General features: G+C 36.9%; 4 protein-coding genes across 8 annotated transcripts; all 4 read right to left on the bottom strand.

The window, feature by feature from the left end:
- Positions 1–208: 208 nt before the first annotated feature.
- Positions 209–1,816, bottom strand: LOC103858174 (elongation factor Tu, chloroplastic). The gene has a single exon (XM_009135483.3). The coding sequence runs from the start codon at positions 1,755–1,757 to the stop codon at positions 345–347; it is 1,413 nt and encodes a 470-aa protein (XP_009133731.2). The 5' UTR covers positions 1,758–1,816; the 3' UTR covers positions 209–344.
- Positions 1,817–1,831: 15 nt separating this feature from the next.
- LOC103858160 (alpha-ketoglutarate-dependent dioxygenase alkB homolog 6) lies at positions 1,832–3,801 on the bottom strand. 2 transcript variants are annotated; one of them, XM_009135464.3, is made up of 8 exons: positions 3,672–3,775; positions 3,280–3,377; positions 3,131–3,191; positions 2,986–3,024; positions 2,774–2,886; positions 2,416–2,644; positions 2,255–2,301; positions 1,832–2,164 (listed from the first exon to the last, which is right to left on the bottom strand). In XM_009135464.3, the coding sequence occupies exons 2-8, from the start codon at positions 3,373–3,375 to the stop codon at positions 2,018–2,020; spliced, it is 732 nt and encodes a 243-aa protein (XP_009133712.1). In that variant the 5' UTR covers positions 3,376–3,377; positions 3,672–3,775; the 3' UTR covers positions 1,832–2,017. The 2 variants fall into 2 exon arrangements, with proteins under 2 accessions (XP_009133712.1, XP_009133720.1); XM_009135472.3 differs by having other exon boundaries at positions 1,889–2,164; positions 3,280–3,394; positions 3,672–3,801.
- Positions 3,802–3,934: 133 nt separating this feature from the next.
- Positions 3,935–6,310, bottom strand: LOC103858140 (ribonuclease H2 subunit B). Of its 3 annotated transcripts, none has more exons than XM_009135444.3 (11): positions 6,107–6,310; positions 5,901–5,989; positions 5,692–5,751; positions 5,472–5,573; positions 5,296–5,372; positions 5,093–5,216; positions 4,921–4,985; positions 4,705–4,774; positions 4,529–4,604; positions 4,330–4,423; positions 3,935–4,222 (listed from the first exon to the last, which is right to left on the bottom strand). In XM_009135444.3, exons 2-11 carry the CDS (start codon positions 5,956–5,958, stop codon positions 4,106–4,108), a joined length of 843 nt encoding a protein of 280 aa, XP_009133692.1. In that variant the 5' UTR covers positions 5,959–5,989; positions 6,107–6,310; the 3' UTR covers positions 3,935–4,105. The 3 variants fall into 3 exon arrangements, with proteins under 3 accessions (XP_009133692.1, XP_033130555.1, XP_009133685.1); XM_033274664.1 differs by having other exon boundaries at positions 4,320–4,423; positions 5,901–5,997; positions 6,107–6,250; XM_009135437.3 differs by having other exon boundaries at positions 5,901–5,997; positions 6,107–6,244.
- A 347-nt stretch (positions 6,311–6,657) lies between these two features.
- LOC103858122 (CTP synthase) lies at positions 6,658–11,409 on the bottom strand. 2 transcript variants are annotated; one of them, XM_009135419.3, is made up of 20 exons: positions 11,183–11,409; positions 10,594–10,772; positions 10,147–10,226; positions 9,921–10,007; positions 9,790–9,840; positions 9,568–9,685; positions 9,427–9,483; positions 9,273–9,337; positions 9,110–9,193; positions 8,978–9,028; positions 8,833–8,895; positions 8,703–8,749; positions 8,550–8,619; positions 8,394–8,456; positions 8,188–8,277; positions 7,848–8,114; positions 7,677–7,762; positions 7,556–7,604; positions 7,299–7,473; positions 6,658–7,217 (listed from the first exon to the last, which is right to left on the bottom strand). In XM_009135419.3, the coding sequence occupies exons 2-20, from the start codon at positions 10,709–10,711 to the stop codon at positions 7,045–7,047; spliced, it is 1,794 nt and encodes a 597-aa protein (XP_009133667.1). In that variant the 5' UTR covers positions 10,712–10,772; positions 11,183–11,409; the 3' UTR covers positions 6,658–7,044. The 2 variants fall into 2 exon arrangements, with proteins under 2 accessions (XP_009133667.1, XP_009133673.1); XM_009135425.3 differs by lacking the exon at positions 11,183–11,409 and adding an exon at positions 10,919–11,138 and having other exon boundaries at positions 6,800–7,217.
- Positions 11,410–14,310: the final 2,901 nt, after the last annotated feature.

Here is a 14,310-nt window from a genome sequence, read left to right as displayed (position 1 = left end):
AAGTACCATTAACAAAAAAAAAAATCTTATTTCAAAACTTCACTTATTTAAAAAGTAAATAATAAAAATTAACAATTTAACAAAATCATGCAGCAACAAACCGAACCAAGTTGATTCAATACTTGGCAATTTTTTAATTTTGCAATTTGGAAAAACCTTAATTTATTGGAATTGATAAGAGGATTGGAGGAGAAAATAAGTCAGGAAATCAAGAAATATATGACATTTTGATTTCAAGTTCTTACAGAAAATGGCACAAAAAGAAAAGAGTTTTGCGAATCAAGAGTGAAACAAAAAGAACGCAAGTAGATAAGATTGCTCACTATATGAAACTCTCTAATCGATCACTCGATGATAGACTGAATAACTCCAGCACCAACGGTCTTCCCACCTTCTCTAATAGCAAACCTCATCCCTTGCTCACAAGCAACCGGCACAATGAGCTCCACAACAATCTTCACCCTATCCCCAGGCATAACCATCTTCGACTCCTCATCTTTATCATTCATAATCTTCGTCACTTTCCCCGTCACATCAGTCGTCCTCATGTAAAACTGAGGCCTATACCCCGCGAAAAACGGAGAATGCCTCCCACCTTCTTCCTTCTTCAACACATACACAATCGCCTCAAACTTAGTATGCGGAGTAATACTCCCAGGCTTAGCCAACACCATCCCCCTCTGAATATCAGCCTTTTGAATCCCTCTAAGCAACAGTCCCACATTGTCACCAGCCAAAGCCTCATCAAGAATCTTCTGAAACATCTCCACCCCAGTGACGGTATAGTTTCTAGTCTCTCTCAACCCAACCAAATCCACAGTCTCTCCCACCTTAACAGTCCCTCTCTCAACCCTCCCTGTAGCCACAGTCCCACGCCCCGTGATGGAGAACACATCTTCAACAGCTAACAAGAAAGGCAACTCGGTCTGTCTCTGAGGAATTGGAATATAGCTATCAACAGCATCCATCAGCTCATAGATCTTATCCACCCACTTGTTATCTCCTCTCTTCACGTTAGGATTCTCAGTAAGCGTCTCTACAGCTAACAACGCGGATCCGGAGATAATCGGGATATCATCACCGTTAAACTCGTAAGACGACAAAAGCTCACGAACCTCAAGCTCCACAAGCTCAAGCAGCTCGGCGTCATCGACCTGATCCTCTTTGTTCAAGAAGACGACCATGTCGGGGACGCCGACTTGTTTAGCGAGAAGGATGTGCTCCTTGGTCTGCGGCATAGGTCCGTCGGCGCCGGAGACGACGAGGATGGCTCCGTCCATCTGCGCAGCTCCGGTGATCATGTTCTTGACGTAATCTGCGTGGCCGGGGCAGTCAACGTGGGCGTAGTGGCGGTTCTCCGTCTCGTACTCGACGGTGGCGGTGTTGATCGTGATCCCGCGGGCTCTCTCCTCCGGCGCGGCGTCGATCTCGTCGTACTTTTTGGCGACGCTGTTCCCCATGGAGGCGAGGGCCATGGTGAGGGCGGCGGTTAGGGTGGTTTTGCCGTGGTCGACGTGGCCGATTGTTCCGATGTTGACGTGGGGCTTTTTTCTCTCGAACTTCCCGCGCGCGGCGCGGACGGTGAAGGAGCGGCGGGGGGATTGAGAAGCTGAGGGGGTGGTGGAGAGTGAGTACGAAGGGAGGAAGGAGGATGAGAGGTTGAGTTTAACGGAAGTAGAGATGGCGGGAGAGAGGGAAGGGGAAGGAGAGGAGTAGGGAGAGATGAGTCTAGAATAGGCGGGAGACGATATCGCCATGGGAGGAGGAGAATCGAGAATCTAGGGTTTGAGATTTGGTGGAGAAGGAGAAAGATGATTTGGTGAGGATAGAGTGAGACTGTATAGTGTTATTATCTCTTCCGCAAGAAAATAAAAACAAAATGTAGGGCTCATATTTAATCCTATCTCTTCACAAACACAAATCGTGCCGTTTTCGGTTCCCACGTTTACAAATCGTGACGGTTTTCCCAGTCATAAACGGTATGACATTCCAGGAAAACTACATTGTTTTGTTTTCTCTAAAACCTGAAGAGATTCTTGTGGACTTTGGGGACTAAACGGCAGGTAAGTGAAACTCGAGTTTGGTCTCTGTGGAGAATCTTGTTGTCACCATCTTTTCTTGAATCTCCACTAGAGTAAGCCAAAGCTTCAGTTTCATTCACGACCTGGTTAGGAAACACCACATTAGAATCACAGTCTTGTTCACTAATAGGATGATCATGCTCTCATATGAAAAGGAGCTTTGTGTTGTGCACCTGTTTGTAGCATTGTGTTGGACTATCGCTGATTCCGTGGAGGTAATCTGAAAATAATACAGGATTAATATGAATATAACTGACTGATCCGGATTACTCTTTTTCTACTCTTATGTAGTTCAACTATAGGGTTTAAAAGCTTACAGAGATGAGGCTTTTACCTGAGTAAGCATCATCTTTGAAGATTAGTAGACTTCGAGGCATCATCAAGACAGAGAATGAGTGTTGATTATCTCTCTCGGGCACACCACTCTTTCCACTTTGATCGCTAGAAATGTCATCATCGCCTGACGATCTTAATCTCAAATGAGGACTGAAGTCCATAACGACAGGTGAGCCTAGAGACAGGATACCTACAACAGGGAAATATGCGGGTCCATCTTGGTGTGGCTGTAGAAAAAAAAACAACCATGGAAGTAACAAAACTTGCTCATCAACTTAAGCAGAAAACTAAAACAGAAGAATAAACACAAAAACCAATTCATAAGAAAGGAACCACTGAGAAGACAGGTGAAGTACCATTATCCCTTGGTCAGGATGGTATTCATTGATGAGGACATGATTTATAGCAGAAGGGAACAGACCCGAGCTTTCATGAATTTTCGCGGTAATCTTTGTCAGCCAAGAAGGCACTGAAACAATGCAAAAGGTATTTATATATACTCTTTTGAGTATATAGAACTTAATAACCCAAAGGATGATTTGATGTTTTTTACAAATTTTTTACTTACACTCTTGTGGAACAAGACCCTTTTCATGGACCATACCACCTGCAGAAAGAAGAAAAGCTCAAGACTTTTTTTTTTGTTTCTTCTAACATTCACACAAACACAATGTAATGAAAACGAAGTGGATGAAAGTCTCCTAACAACACACCCCAGTTCTGTAACCTTCTGTTCTTTAACGTCTTCCACTTGGAACCAGATCCTCCATATATCTTTTAACATGACGACAGCAAAATGGGTATGAGAGGAACATAAAAATCAACATGTCTCAAAATGCAAAAGATGTGGGGAGGGGTTTACATGATCGAGGAGCTGAGTTTGCTCTTGGTCAGTAACGAAACCGGGTATGTAGAAGACTGTAGGGGTAAGACCTACCCTGAAGCTCTCCAACTCCATGGCTGTATCAAGAATCAAACTTTGTTTGGTAATTAGAAACAGTCTTATTGAATCGTCAATCAAGAAAGAGACTTTCAAAACCAAGCACAAGCGGAGAGTTCCAACTAAAGATCCAAACTAACATTCTCGCAAAGCTATTACTCTGTCTCAGCTATGATGGGAGCTCAAAAGCAATCGTATATTTTTTAAAGGAACTAGAGTCTATTCCAACTATGATTCGTCTGTGTTCTACTTAAACCCATTTCTAGAAAAAAAAAATATATCAAATACATAGCAAAAGGGTGAATGAAACTAACCAGTAACTGCAGCAGGAAACAGAGCTATCGATCAACCCTGAAAGAGAAGAGAATTGCTTTCAATTGAGAGGAAGAATCTGATTAATTCCTTCCTAATTAGCTTAGGAAAGAGTACTTGATTATTTCGTGGGACAGCCACGTGATGGGCTAGGCCCACAGGCCCATTAGTACCTCTTTACGGAGCCGCAACATGTTACAACGGAGAGCAAACGAATAGCACTTGTTATGAACTTATGATCTTGAGTTTAGAATGGTTTTCATATATAAGCAAATTCTTGTAGCAAAGAGTAATACATATTTCAGCTAATAAGAAATACTAGTTAGAAACTGATAATTCAAATAAAATGTGACTCGGTCTTTGTTTAAGATGTTGCTAGCTAAGCAAAGAGAATAGCTGAAAGCTAAAAATAACAATCATAAGTAGCTGGATGTTGTCAGCACTTTTTCTTACAAGCCCTTGAGAACATATCCCTTATGTTCTTTGATCCAGTCTCTACCTTTGCTTGCTTTGTCTGTTTCCCATGTTTTCCTGTCTTCTTGTTTGCTTTCTCCTAATTAGACCAAAAGACATTTCCTTTTTAAGTCAACAAGAACAAGGTACACCAACGATATGAACTAATTGTCTACAGGTTGTGCAGTGAAACATACGCACACACACCTGTAATGAGTTTGAGTATTCCATTTTATTCTCAATTGCATTTGGAAAGGTCTCCGTATTGGTTTCTTTCGTCGTTGGGTCAACAAACTCGAGTCTGCAAGATAAACATTACATAATCAACATCGTTGTAAGAACTTATGATTTTCTTATGCTAAGTGAATGAAGGATTTCAGATTTTCTTTGACAAAAAAAAAGGTACCCAAGACAATCATAGAGAAGCTTCAACCAAGGCTCTGTCTTCAGGTACTCTCCCACGATTGAAACTGCATCCACCACTGCACATTTCAAAGGCGATATCAGTAAAATGCCATATAACATCACCTCTTGAAAGGGTCAACGTCAAGAAAAGAAATGGTTTCTGTTTTAACTACTCACATGTTTGTTTCTCATCTTGAGCTGCATAGTTCTTGTCTAATGCCGGTAGAGCCTTCTTTAAAGAGCGCACCTGCGTTCATTAAATTGCATGCACCTTAAACATATGAAGAAAACAGAAGGACAAGAATCACAGAATGTGAAAGAAAACAAGTTAGAGTGCCTGCGTTAAAAGGCTGCAGTAAATCAATCATGTTCTGACAACAAAGAGCATCATACCTTACAAGTTAACCAAGCTAAAACTTTCGAGTTATCAAGCCGATAGAACTTCATAGATCCAACCTCTGCAAGAAGAGATGAAACAGGAATAAGGGTACTGAACTACTAGAGATCACCAAGGAGCGTGTGCAAGTGCAACCATGATTTTCAAAACCAAAGAAGAACAATTAACCTTGAGTTTGACAAACGATCTCCATACACTTCTCTGCAAGTGACAACAGATGTTGATATTCAGGATATCCTTCCACAAATAAAATCTCATCCAGTTGCCTGAACTTTCCAGGATCATCACCTTTCTACAGAATGACAATTAAAGTCAGACAGGAAAGTAATAGTGAAATTGAGAAGAGCCAAGGAGCATATAGAGTGAGTGACCTTCATTCTTGCTTGGTCGAAAACAGGCAACAAGATGAAAACAGGATCAACCGGAGTAGCCATATATAAGCTTCCATCTGTAACATGAGAACAGTCATGACTCATGAACATTGCAGGCTTGCATCCTCTAGGAGGTAAGCATTCATCTACACTTAATAATCAACAGTGTGATTTACCTTGAGAAATGTAATCTCCCAGGAACCAAGAACCATATGATTGCTTAAACCATTGAATCTCTTGAAGCATGCCGTTATTAAAAAGGTAGCAGGTTCCATTTTCTGCCCATATAAGCAAATATATCAAACAACATGTACATAACATGTTACTAACTATAGTTATTTTTTTGCCCTACAAAACACTATATAGCAATATTGTCAATAATCAACATCACATTACCTGATTTTGGATGGCGTAGTGTTAATAGTTCTCCAGGTTTGTTTCCTCCACATCCTAAATCTTCACATATGAAACGAAAAATACTCAGCAACATCATTTTTATTATGATAAAACAAAAAGTAATGCTCATGACATTCCTACACCAATGCATAATTGAAGTCCTTTATGTTAACAAATAAAACAAAAAATATGAGGTAGAAGAAAGGAACCAGGGGAAATGAGGACTCGTGTCTTCTCAACTCCTTCCCACCAAACAGTAGAACTCATATTATCTTCAAGCTTTTAGTAAGCCCAAATCCTACGACTCTGACACCAATAAATGAAGTCACAGTTAACGGTTGAAGAAGCGTACATCACCCACTCAAGTAAACGAGAGCTAGAGCGAGTAAAGATTGAAGATCACGAAAGCCCTTACCAGTGATGAATGCGAGAAACTAGTGAGTTAAATGAATCAGGACGAAGTTTCTGAAAGACATTTCATCGAACAGTTGGTGTTGTCGTGTTGATTCGGATCAGACGAGAGAAACGACATTCACCAGATTCCCGCCACGGCAGGAGGTAGCGCGCGCTTTTAAATATGGGCCTGGGCTTTTAACAAGAAAAGTCGGCCCATAGACAAATAAAAAGAAAACATATTTGCAAACAGCCCCCTAACTTTAACAGGTATTAGCCAGATATGTCTCTATATTAGTTTAGGTAACAATACGACCCCAAGTCACTGAAGAAGCTTTAATGGACTCTCACACAATCTTTGACTATATATAGACAGCAAAGAATAGATAACTAGTTATTAGCCAGACCAAATATTTCCAACAAAAATGAAGTTAAATAGACTCCACAACTTAACATCAAATTATAATCCCTATATTAGTTTTGGTAACATCTTTCAAGAAAGGTGAGGCAAAGCTTCTTCAATGGAGTGTTAACCAAGGAAAAAGAAGATAGCTAGTAAATATAACATAACCATTCAAATAACATAGAAGCTACATTAACATACAGAGAAATCAAAAAACTTCTCTGGAAATGTTTAAATAACCCAAAAACAAGAAAAACAACACAAAAGATAAGCTACTACATAAGAATCCAAGAAACACAGCAGCAGCAGAAAGAGAGTTAATCACATAGACTCTCTAAATATAACCGATTACAAAAGACAAAGGTATACTATTCTAATGCTGCTTGTGTTTACTGTTCTCCTTCTTCATAATCTTAAGAAACACATCTCAAATAAAAAGCCAATCCTCAAACTGTACAGCCTTCTCTCTTCCTCCATAAGCGAAGCAATCCACGTTAAAAAAAATCCGGATAAAACATCTTTTTATAGAGAGAAAGTCATCGTTGATGCAGCCATCTTCATGAGCAGACACGATCACACACACTGTATACAACACTGACTGGCTTTTTCGCTGCACCTTTCCAGTAAAGCCTCTCGAGCTTCCCGTTGGAGTGAGGACGTGAGACGACGCTTTCTTGGCAGCTTTGTTGCAGTACATTGTCTAGCTCTCCACTAGCTGCTCCAATGAGTCCTGCACAATAAGGTTTGGTTAATAAGTATGCATTACATAAAGAAAGTGTTACAAGATTTTGTGTTTGTTTCTTTTTTTTACCTAGGAAGAGAGGAGATGGTTTGCCAGGTCTTGATTTGTACTCAGGATGGAACTGAGCTCCAACGTAAAACGGATGGTTTGGCAGCTCAACGATCTCCATTCGCTGACCTGTCTCGTCTTTTCCTGGGAATGTGAGTCCAGAGCTCTCAAAACGTGGAACCATAGCTGGATTCACCTGGAAGAGAACATTTGGTGGCTTTAGATTAAACTGTAGAAGAGATAACTGTTTACTATAATCTGAAAGATGCTTAAAGTACCTCATATCTGTGTCGGTGTCTCTCATCGACAAAACTTCTGTTCCCATATCTGAAACATTCCCAAGAATGACGTATCAGTTAAACTCTAAGATGCATACTTGTGGAAGAATCAAGTTCTTACAGTTTTGCTGATTTGGAGTCCTTGCTTTGAAAGTAAGTTCTTCTTGAGCCTAACCTCATAGTGCCTCCCATATGAGTTGTCGAGCCCTGCTTGAATCACACGGTATCATAAAGTAAGTAGACTGGAGTTTGTTGAAACTCTTAAGAGAGAAAAATGTGTAAGAGAACATACCTCAGGCATGAAGATAACACAAGGGTTCTTGGTGTTGGGATCGAGTTCAGCGCTGTTTGCATCTGGCAAACCAAGTACGTTTCTTGCGTACTCGACCACAGCGAGTTGCATACCTAGACAGATACCAAGGTATGGAACTTTGTTTTCTCTGGCGTGTTTCGCTGCAAGAATCTTTCCTTGTACACCTCTGTTTCCAAAACCTCCAGGCACAAGAATACCATCAGCACCCTTGAGTAACTTCCACGCTGCCTTATATGCATCTGGATTCTGCATAGAGGGATCTTTTTGGTTCAGTGTCTTGTGTAGTGAGCAAGAGATTAGTGTAAAGTGTAAAACATACCTCTTTCTTGGCCCCTTGTTCAAGATCACTAGCTGGAATCCAATCTATGACAAGTTTCTTGCGCCTAGCCACAGAAGCGTGCAAGAGAGCCTGCTCATGAACAAACAAGATATTTAAAAGATAGCTTCTGAGGAGTTTGGTCATAGAGAGGCTTTTGGATATATGGTTCTAGTTGATAAGATTGATGTATGCTGACAAAGTGGTACCTTGTGGATGGAAAGATATGAATCCAAGAGCTCAGTGTACTTCCCAACCACAGCAATTCTTACCTGAAAAAAATCCTCAAAACATAAATGAAGTCAGTCTCTAGATGAAAACCAGTGAGATCAACTAAGTCATGATAGAACAAGTTGCACACACACCGGAACATGCAGCTTGTCGCTCATTCTAGCCATCAGAGACCATTCCTCTAATGCAGGCTCCTTCGCAATACTGTTACAATTATATTCCCATAAGAATCAGCATTTAAATTAATGAACCAATCTATACAAAGAATATGAGTAAGCGAGACAAACCCTGTAAGGTTCAGGACACGCAGAATCGCCTCGTGTGCCTTTTGTTCCTGCTCAGACAAGTTTAAACATAAAGATGTTAGTGCTGAGAACAACCTGTTTACCAGTATGGTGGAATGAGAAAGCTGCTCACTTTGAGAAGCAATGGAATGTGCCAAATGTTGGGGCAATCATAGAGAGTGACAATGTTCTCCATCTGCAAATAAATAATCTCTTCTTTAACAATGTCTGCACTAGCAAAGAGTTAAATTCAGTTCTGTCTTGTAAATATTACATACCGGAACTTGGCAAAACTGGGAGAGTTTGGCCTTCACGTTATCTTCAAGTGGCTGCAAAATCAATGTAAGAACTTAGAGCCAAGATTAAAGAACAAACGTGACCAAAATAAAAGAATTTAACAAGGATGGAACCTTTGTGCTCCTGCAAGCCAAGATGTTAGGGCTCAAGCCAAGGCCTCTTAAATCCTTAACGCTATGTTGCGTTGGTTTAGTCTTCTGTAAGCAGTTAAACCACATTATGTTAGACATCGTTAGGATGAAAACTCCAAAAGAAACAAGACTCAAGAAAACTTGCCTGTTCACCAACAACATTCAATACAGGCACGAGACTGACATGGATCAAGCAAAAATTCTCAGAGCCTGAAAAAGGTTAAACACACACATCTTAAGTAAGCGTTTTTAGTGTTATAACTCAAAAAGAACAAGATACACACAAAACCATTTCTTACCAACACGATAGGAGAACTGCCCAAGAGCTTCAATAAAAGGCATGGACTCTATATCTCCTGCAAAAATTCAAAGAGGTTCATGTTTTTAAACTAAACCTGACATGAGTTGAAGTCCTAATGAAGTGAACTAAATCAAAATACCTATTGTTCCACCAAGTTCTATGACACAGACATCAGCTGGACCTGACTGTCCATCAACTGGAATCTTAGCTGCACGCTCAATCCATTCTTGAATAGCATCGGTGATATGAGGAACAACCTGCACAACCCCAACAAAAGAGATTCAAGTCTTTGTCAGAGGGTTTTCATCAAACACATGGTGTAGGACCTGTAGGTATATATTAAGCTTGTTCTTCTACGTACCTGAACAGTCTTCCCAAGATAATCTCCTCTCCTCTCTTTCTCAAGCACATGCTGTTCACAAAATGTCAACGTCAAACTTCAAAAACTCAAATTCAAATTGTTGTTCATAAGCATCCACAAAGAAACAATACCTTATAAACTTTTCCGGTAGTTATGTTGTTTTCACGGGTCAGCTTAATGTCCATGAACCTCTCATAGTTCCCAAGATCAAGATCAACCTTTTTTTTATTAAAAATAAAACAACAAAAAAAAGAAGAGAAAATTCATTATTATTTTAAAGGTTGTTGGACCTAACTAATTTGAATGGCATTTCCATTATAAGAAACAGAGCAAAGAATTCATTAAATGTTGTAGTACCTCGCCTCCATCGTCCAAGACGTAAACTTCACCATGTTCAATAGGTGACATGGTCCCAGCATCAATGTTTAAGTAAGGATCTGTAAAAATAATCATGAAAGTGTTAAACTTTTCTCAAAAACAAAAAAAAAGTGTTAAACTTTTGTCATGAGAATTTCAACACAGTGAAAAAAAAAAGAAAAAAAAATCTTTGGAATCTTTTTGCTTCTAAACTTTTCTACACGCGTGAGGAAAAAGGAAACTCCTTTTCAAAGTTTTTACTGGGGCCTAATAAAATCAAATCTGAAACTTTTTTTTTCGTTGGGAGAAAAAAAATCAAAAGCAAAAAGTGAAAGAAAAGAAACTAACTTTGCTTGAAGAAAACATAAGAAACAGGAGACATGTTCCTTATTACACACATGAAAGAAACAACCACAAAGGTTGTTGTAATAAGGAGAGAAAAGAGACCAATTTTAATGGCGGTGACTCGGAATCCACATGATTTGAGGATGAGACCGATGCTACTCGCCGTGACTCCTTTTCCGAGTCCACTCACCACTCCACCTGAAACCACTACGTACTTCATCTTCTTGCTTTTGCTTCCTTAACCACTTCGTCTGAAATATAGTTTTGCTCAAGTCGGTTTCCTGAAAAAGAGAAAGAAAAAAACTTTTCTAAGTAAAAGTGTAATAGATAAAACAGAGTATATAAGCAAAGAGAAAGCATCCAGCTTTTGGTTTTGTCCAACGGTTGTAAAAGCTCAGAAAAAATATATTATTGTTACAAATCTGACATATTTCATTTCTATGTCCTGATTAGTTGTGCTAATACAATCTGTCCCAAGTAACTAGCAAAAGCAAAGGAAGGCTGAGAAAAAAGTGTATGTTTGTATGTATAAAAACAAGAAGGTTTGGTTGTTTAAAACAGAGAGGAGCAGGAAAGAAACAGAAGAATCTGACATCTTGAAATTTTTAGTATGTTAAGAGTTGAAAGTGTAGTGAAATTAGAAGTGAACGACCAAAATTAAGTTAGAGGAAAGAAATGGTATTAGGCTCACCTAATTTTTATAAAACGAGAATTTAAAGTAGAGACTTTTATCCAATTTGCGAATTGAACGAGAGATGGTGAATGCCCTTTTTATAAGCAAGCCAGTGTTCGTTCACCTTTGAAAGTTGAAGAGAAGGTGTGTCATGTTTCATATTTAATTAACACCTAAAGCATTTTTCTCTCTCGACTTTTTTCATTTTATGTACTATTGTTTTTTTTTTAATCTTACAGGAATGAAAAGGACTGGTTATCTTACACAGTGTTAACATTTGGAGGTATTTTGATTAGGACATTGTTTCCTTTTTCTAGCTAATTTGTCGTCAATGCACAGTTTTCATATCTAATCGTTTTTCTTTCTTTTTTGTGGAGATTTGTTAAAAATACAACCATGTTTGTCTAGTTTTAAAATATAGTGGTAATTATAGTTTTGTTTTGTCCTGGTCCAGTGATACCTTCCCAAATCTGTCGTCAACAGGACTCCTGGAGTTGTTGTAATACCCTCCCAAATTTTCTTGAGTTAAGGGTAGTTTTGTTAACTGAAATTCAGATTCTTAAATATTTTTTAAAATATAAGATATGTCTCTAGCATTAAAAAAAATTACACATTTATTTATTATTAAGAATTTTGACTTACCAAATTACCATGGCCATGGGCAGTTGGGCCACTGCACATCTATTACCTGTTGCTGCATACTTGTTATGTAGTGCTATTCTATTTTAACTCGTTATTACTTTTTAAAACACAACTATCATAAAATAGATAATTGGAATCAAATAAGAGCACATGAAGAAATATCAAAAATTGTTTACAATTATAAAGTATATAAAATTTGAAGGTTAATATTTAAATAATTTAAATAATTAAGAGAAATAATCTTTAGATACGCTTTTTGAATTTTGATACATAATTTTTTAATAATCATAGGTTGAAACTAGTAAGCAATAAATGACTGATTCATGTGAGTTAATTATATCTAGTATCATATGCAACTAATAATTGTAAAATGTCCTTGTGAAAGGTAGCAATATCTCATCATTTTGAAAATACCATTACAAACATGACTAATGTCAGAAATTAGTAAAACAAAGGAATAATTGAATAAATATTAGCATAAATCATTAAAATGGATATATTTAATTAGAAATGTGATTAAGATAGTTAAAATTTATTAGTTACACTTTTTATTTTATGATTATGTTTTTACCATGACGACAGCTGTGTAAGTGTGTATACTATAAAGAAAACCTAATTTGTAAAAAATGCGAAGAACGTATAATTTGATACGGACTATATAGATGAAATAGCAGATCAATAAATACATTATAACATATCTTATATATTATATTAGATACATATTTGCTTTTCTTATCAAATATTTTAACATAGGTATATTTTATCATATAAATTATTAACTAAAAATAATAATTCAATTCATTTTGCAAAAATTTACGATATTGTAATTTATTTGCATCTAATTATGATTTCTAAATAATAATGTTATTAAGTTACAAATTTGCATTGTTTCAAGTCAATCCCTAAATACTTATACTTGTAAATTCGTTATTCATTTTAGACAATATTTATACTAAAGATTTTCACATAAACTATATTTCGAAGTACATTATTATTATAATTTTGAAAATAAACTGATTTTTGTGCCGGGTCCTACGGATACGGGACTTATATAGAGCCCTGCGCACCGCAATTTCAGCAACGGTATTAACTAATGCATGCGATCGCGCTCCGGATTAATATATTCTATTAGGCCATAAACAATCATCGCCTAGTAATTAAGTAAAGATATTTAATGCATCCGTTTAACCAGTTCACTAATCGAGTATGTAACGATATCGATTTGTAGTAGCCAAAAAATTGTACTCTCTCTGTTTTTAAAAGATACATATTATAGACTTTTCACATATATTAAGAAAACTCATTAAATATGCTTTGTTTTTTGTGAATAACAATTTTCCATAACTTTTAGCCAATAGAAATTCAATAAACATCATTAATTTTTTTGAAACTTACAATTTTTCATAAAATCATACATTGAAAAGGTAAAAAATGTATCTTTTTGAAACAATTTTTTTTTGTAGAACGTACATCTTTTAGGAACGGAGGGAGTATATCTTAAAGATAGCTGATAATTGATAAGTATCTATGTAATTTAAGGAATTCTCCACATAAATATGGTAATACTTTTTTAAATAAACAATGATAAACAGTTTCATTATTGCACTGTTTTGAAATAGCACAAGGCCTCTTGAAGTAGCTTCTAAGTTCATTTATCATGAAATCCATGAGTCGTAGTTACTATGCAACTTGAAATCATTTGATAGTGTAAGTTTTATATATTTTTACTAATTACTGAATAAATACTTCACTAGAAGATTTGGCAACGGGATACTTTCCTATATACATTTTATGTGCTGGAGGAGGTTTGTAATGGAAGTTAATGACGGACCTGATTTTTAGATTAAAATTTCATTAAACTATTGAAATTAAAATGCTAAATTATACAAAACTACAGAAATATAATTTATTATACTAGTATCTATGTGTTTTATATGCCAAATTCGAAAGACATATATACACCCTTAAAAGGTAAAAAGGGTAAGATAATATGTTGTTTTGATTTAACAATTTTTATTTCTGACTAAATTTTTAATTCTTATTAGCAAAATAAATTTATTTATTTATTTTCTATGGTAAAAACTTGAGCAAATTAGCTCAATACCCTAAAAAGAGTGGGATACCATTGAATTGGGGGAAAATGGTAGTATTGGGGGGAAAAAAATTGAAGGGAAATAGGGTATAGAATGCAAATAGGTGAGAAGTTGTGTGTAGGGAGTACAAATACTCTAAAAACTTTGTGAATCTGGTTTTCTTTATACAATTACAAACCCCTTAATCCTATATAAATATGATCTAATGTGCCCGATGTATACTTGAATAGTTGAATGTGGTCTAGGCCTTAACTTAAAACCATGATTAAATTACTCAATGATTTTATACTATTAGTAGCGAATCTCTTGTAATTTTGCAGTCACCTTGGATCTTCGGGATCCTATTTTTTTACGGCAAAAATATTTCCTACGTACTTTAATTTAACATATGTGGACGATGTGACAAAATAT

Source organism: Brassica rapa, chromosome A01 (genome assembly GCF_000309985.2).
Source record: "Brassica rapa cultivar Chiifu-401-42 chromosome A01, CAAS_Brap_v3.01, whole genome shotgun sequence".
Lineage (NCBI taxonomy): Eukaryota > Viridiplantae > Streptophyta > Magnoliopsida > Brassicales > Brassicaceae > Brassica > Brassica rapa.
Note: the sequence above shows the minus strand (reverse complement) of the source record. Positions and strands in the feature narration are given on the sequence as shown.